This window comes from Phragmites australis, chromosome 4 (genome assembly GCF_958298935.1).
Source record: "Phragmites australis chromosome 4, lpPhrAust1.1, whole genome shotgun sequence".
In the NCBI taxonomy this organism is placed as follows: Eukaryota; Viridiplantae; Streptophyta; class Magnoliopsida; order Poales; family Poaceae; genus Phragmites; species Phragmites australis.
The window spans coordinates 39,944,961-39,951,106 of record NC_084924.1 but is presented as its reverse complement, the minus strand read 5'-3'; the positions used below and the strand labels follow the sequence as shown (position 1 = coordinate 39,951,106).

At 45.7% G+C, this 6,146-nt stretch overlaps 1 protein-coding gene across 1 annotated transcript; it reads left to right on the top strand.

Moving 5' to 3' along the window:
* Positions 1-5,122: 5,122 nt before the first annotated feature.
* LOC133914791 (putative dynamin-related protein 4A) lies at positions 5,123-5,942 on the top strand. The gene is given in 2 exon segments (XM_062357807.1): positions 5,123-5,512; positions 5,514-5,942. Coding segments are annotated over 2 exon segments (819 nt in total).
* The last annotated feature ends 204 nt before the right edge of the window (positions 5,943-6,146 follow it).

Below are 6,146 nucleotides of genomic sequence, written 5' to 3'. Positions count from 1 at the left end.
TCCCATTGTACGAACCATGATCCTCCATTCCTTGGTGTTTCTGCTTCAAGTTTAATCCTAAGCTCCCATCCGGATTGTAAGGAAGGTTTTGAGGTTAGTATGCCTTTATGATAGCACGGCAGACTGAACCTGTTCATTGTTCAATGATGCTGGCCTTGAGCTGTCCTGACTCATCAGGACCTCAGCTCGTTTAAAGCGAAGCCCTGCCGATGGACGCCACGGCCGATTGATGCAATAATACAGACTTCTGGGTTGTAGATATGGGTATAATTGGATCGGACACGGATGTGTATCGCTGATCCTACATAATATATCATATTCAGATACGGATAGTGCCGAACAGTGTGGATACGGATATCGGTCATTCTATATTTGCTTTGGACCCCTTCGAGTGGTCGAATAGATAGAAATTTTTTACTTCATTTGTATCCTCACACATCGTATTATACAGTATAGAGATGCAATCAGAGTGAGCATAGCCAGAGAGTAATTGATGAGATGTAAAAATAAAAACATTTTGTATTATCTGTATATAGATATATGATAACCTATTTATATATTATCATATTTTCAATGAAATCACAATAGGTTTTCTCGTAATATCTAACATTCGGATACTTTAGATATCAGATCGGATATAAACGAATAGTGTCGGACATGAATACCGGTGTGACGCCTGTTATTCTCCTCCCTTCTTATCTCTCTGTCCCGTGGGCCCTGTCATCATCCTAACCTCCGCCCCGCTCCTGCTCGCTCACTCCGCTCGAACCTGTCGCACGACTCGGCCCCCATCTCCTCAATCCCCCCCCCCCCCTTCCATAAAACCCCATCCCGACCCATGATCGGGCATCTTTGCGCCATACCGTGCCCAAACCCCGATTCCCGTCGTGGTTCCCTCACCTGAGAGCTCCCGAGCTGCAGCTAAAGCCTCGCCATTGAAGCTTGACACCGTTAGGACACCCCGAGCCGCCCTGACTCAGTCCAAGCCATCAAACGGACTCACCGTCAACCGTACATCGTCCTCTGCCGCTTGCCGTCGAAGCTCGGGTCCGACCGTGCGCTGCCATCCGAGCTTGCTGCCGACACCACTCGTCGTCAGTTATGAGGTAGACCCAGCTCCCGTCGTACGATTCCACGAGTAGGGTCGAGACTAGAACATAGGCATACCTCTTCGCTAGCCAATGAGATCGTGCCATGTGTCGTGTTTAACCCAGTCAGCATGCCATATGGACATTTTTATCCTATGTGGCAAGCCACGTCACCCTCCCGAGCCACATTAGCGTGATGACGTTATAATTAGGTTTTCTAAATAAAAATAAATCTATTTAGCACACCGGACTCCGTCGGAGCACGTTTTAGGGGTGTCCACACTGTCGCATGAGGATCATTCTTCATGGTACATGCAGAGTAGAGTTAGCAGGATGGGATACACGTTCAATGGGGATCCCACATGGCAGGACGTTGATGATGATGAGCAATGGAACAAGAGGCAGGGGCCAGCGCAGGCCGCTGGGATGAGGGGCACACACCCACCAGACGCGTACACTCTTAGGGATTGCGTGCGGCGTTGTCATCGTTGAGTCGCTAGTGTAGTTGTTCGGTGCGCTTGCACTTGTTAACGATACATGTATTATTGACTTTATTGACATAGTCATTCCTATTACGTATTATTCACTGTATTGTTAATTTAATTATTTTTAGTTTATGTAATGTTTGTCAAATAATTCTGGCACATAATTTATATAATATTTGTAAAATAATTGTGATATTTAATACTTGTTTAATGTTTCTTAAATAATTAGAGATTCATGCTTTGGTATAGAGCTATAACGTTACAGTGAGAGATCAATAAATCTATGACGGGATCTTCGAGTACAGACTTTTCATGGATACATACAATGATTCATATAACACTTAATGCCTCATTGCAAGCTATGCGTAAAGGAAAGGATAATCCCTTCAAGGAGAGCAACCTAATCCAAGTCGTGACCAAATTGCATGTAAGATCCTTTTGTTCTGCGTTAACCGCTCCGCTCCAACATATAGCCACCGAAGACCTTAGGGCCCTCTTGCACGAGCAATATCAAATGTATCTCAGGGTGAGCTAACTGACCAACTATCCTTCTGTTCAAAGGTTTCTCTAGGAGGCAAAGAATGATAGTGATGTTGCCCGACCAATATGCATCACATATTCAGGTTCGTGATTTCCTATGTGCTCACACTACTTATCTTTTCCATTGATTCGAATACTCATATTTTGTGTTAGGTGTTCTCGGAAGACGCACAGTTGATCAACAAAGATATTACAAACTTTTTGGTCATGTATATGCTCTTCGGTGGGGGTGTCATGCCTGGTTCGCGTAGAAGACGACAACGGTCAGCGAACCTAAGAGGTACAGAGATGCCCTCTACTGCATCCAGAAAATGACAAGGATGATGATTTCATGCCCCACATCGAGACGGTTCAATGACCACTGCAAGAGGACGTTCACGCACCACATCAAGATGACGTATAACCGATAATGAAATATGATGTGCTATTACCGTGATAGCTTAAGATGACGATAACGATTTCATACCACAACAACCCCTTCCATCTGAGGCTTCCATCTCCGGAGGACATTGATGACCCTGAAAATGATGGTGGATTTATACCCATCCTTACAACTTCTCATTACCACCTTAGAGACAACAATCATCTTACCATGATAGCATCGACTGACATAGCTGACATTCTTCCACTAATTTAAGTCGTAACTTTCCTCTGTCATCTTGACATGATCTAGGTATTCAACATCTATGCACTACAAACTATGCAAATGGCAGGCATGGCTATTTATAAACTATTTGTCTAATCAACGTGATGCTAAGTTTATTATATTAATGTACTATTCAAGCACAATTCTTTCCAACATATGAAAGGTATTTGTGAATTCAGGCTTTAGACACGCCAATGTATCATCAGCATCTCAGAGACTAACATTAATTGCAACTCTAAAATCAGCAATGTGATTATATGAATCATTCAATCTCGGACTGTGCTTTCTTTAGAATGAATGCTTAAAGTAGACTTTGACTTTGGATTAAGATCAAAGGATATATGTTACCTCTACACCCACTCAAAATCAATAGCTTTCACAGGAAATACATTCATAAGATTCTATACCTCAATGCAGAGGCAACAGTAACTCATTACTAAACTTTTGCAGAATGAAATAACCACACCAAGCAATAGCTTTCACATGGACTGCCAAACATTAATGCCACAACTTTTTCAGCTTTTACAGAGAATCATATACTCCAGTCCCCAGCCAAGCTCATGCACTTAGTCCATGCACCAGCCCCAGCTAACATAAATAACCCCACCCTCATCCACGGATAGACCACACTCATTTCTCAGCTCTCTCAACTGCAATATCTTCTTCAGCTTCACCAAGCCCACCCAAGATAATTGAGGGATTTTCATTCCTAAAGGGGTCAAACCACCGATGTTCTTTTGTGATGATCATTGTAGGCTACGCGAGTCCCAGAACATCTCCTATACCTATGACCTATGCTTCTTCATGTATGCCAACTACCAGTACGACAATCCTCGACATGGATCGTACGAGTACCCACCAGTATAGCGACATATATCACTAATGTGGCACTTTCTGTACAATTTCATGCATTATCTTACTAATATACCCTCTCTTTTTTTCCAGTCTCCTCCACCTATCTGTGACTTCATGGAATGGCTGGATATGGAACAAAATACGCACCAAAAGCGGTGGGTTGACATAGGTATGCAGTGGAGAAGGAAAACATACGAATGATGAGAGTACGAGTAACAGCATAAGGAACTACGACACAAGCGTCAAGAAAAGAAGCGTATAAAGAAGGCAGCCAAAGAGCGTGCTGCGGCTGAGGCACGTAAAGCAAAGTGGGAAAGGAAGCGGAAGATGACACGTCACACTAAAACGAAAGGCCTCGATGCCCTGCAAAAGAGCAAATATTATAGATGCACTCAGTAAAGAGCATCTATTGTAACCCGATCTATTTTCATTTCCTAAGACATGTTTAGTTTAGCAGTAACACGCTATTAAGTTAGTCTTTAGACGTATCATACATACCAACATTTGTTGTCGTTATCTCTTTATGGTTATGATCTATTCGTGCAGCAGCGAAAACCTCATATAGCATGTAATGTTTATCAGTATATGTAATGTCTATACCAGATTATATGATAATCGTACTTCATAATTATTATTGTCCGATAAATTAGATTATGTATCCTCTCGATGTTACTTTTCTAAAAAGTTAACTACATAAATACATTAAATGAATAATATAATATCGACAAAATTACGACATATTTACTCATCCAGTTCCTTTCTTTATTTATTCGTTCGTGCCCAAATAAAACTAAATTGTGCTACAACACCAGTCCGCTCACATTTTATAGTGAAACACGGCAGCGCGTTAGTTCAAAGAAGCGACAAAAGTGAAATGACACAATCGTTGCTTTGGGTCAGTTTGTATTCGACATATGATGTACCGAATACGGCACTGTTTACTGTATTCGGTACCTCAGGTATCATATACGGGGAGTTTTTGGTACATGAGGTGTTAAATACAGTGAACAGTACCGTATTCGGTACTTATGTGCCGAATACAGGAGTTTTCGGTAGCTCAAATACCGGAATCATTTTTTGGTGTTTAAGATGCCAAATATATATAATATATTTATAAATATACCGATATATTATGTATATTAATAAATACGGTTAAATATGTGGTCTATTTTTAGATTTTTGACAAAGTTCGAAGCGTGAAGTGTTATGCATTGGCCGAGCAAATGCTTTCCACGGCGCATAAATGTCCTGCGTCGGAAGCTGGTACGAACTGCCTCCCGTCCCAATTCTCAGCCGCGCCGCGCCGCTACGACTCCCCACGCACGCAAATCCCCCCCCCCCCCCCCCGCGCCCCCCACCCCCCACCGTCTTCTGAGCCGGGAGCGCGTCCCTTCGCCTCCCAGCGGAAACACTCCCTCGCCTCGCGCCTCCTATAATAACAGCACGGAGCAGTTGTTACACAGCACACCACGCTCCACCTAGCATCCAACTTGTCCAAGAAGCTCCAGATGGTGGCTAAGCAGGCGCACGCAGCCGATGACGCCAAGGCCGCGATCACGGCAGCGGCCAGCGGCGAGACAGCGAGCGCCATTGCGGAATCGTACGACGACCAGATCCGCCCACTCCTCGACGTAGTGGATCGGCTGCGCCACCTCAAGGTGACCCAGGAGGGCATCCAGCTGCCCACCGTCGTCGTCGGCAACCAGTCCAGCGACAAGTCAACCGTGCTCGAGTCGCTTGCCGGCATCAGCATTCCGAGCGGCCAGGGCATTTGCACGCGAGTGCCACTCGTCATGCGCCTCCAGGACGACCCCTCCGCTAACTCGCCCAAGCTCCAGCTCGAGTACAGCAACGGCCGCGTGGTGACCACCACCGAGGCTAAGGTCGCTGACACCATCAAACGTCGCGACCGCGGAAATCGCCGGGAGCGGAAAAGGCATCTCCAACGCGCCCATCACCCTCGTCGTGCAGAAGCATGGCGTGCCAGACCTCACCATTGTCGACCTCCACGGCATCACGCGCGTGCCCGTGCAGGGACAGCCCGACGATATCTACGACCAGGTCACCAAGATCATCAAGGAGTACATTTCTCCGAAAGAAAGCATCATCCTGAACGTGCTCCCATCCACGTTGGACTTACCAACGTGCGAGTCCATCCACATGTTGCAGCAGGTGGACCGTTCCGGTGAGCGCACGCTTGCCGTGGTCACCAAGGTCGACAAGGCCCCCGAAGGCCTGCTTGAGGAAGTTACAATGGACGACGTGCATCTCGGCCTCGGGTACGTCTGCGTCCGCAACCGCATCGGTGACGAGACGTACGACTGTTAGACCTTAAAGCTTCACTTAATCAACATAATAGCTAGCCCTAAGATCAAACACCCTAAGTGCGGAAGCGTGAGGTGTTTACCTGAGTTCGGTGACGCCATCTGATGATGGTGAAGTGGTCGCCGGCGTGATGAAGAAGCTTTGGGCGATGTAGTCGATCACCAGCACGTAGTGGATGAGGAGGCGGCAGTAGCCTTCACCTTGTTT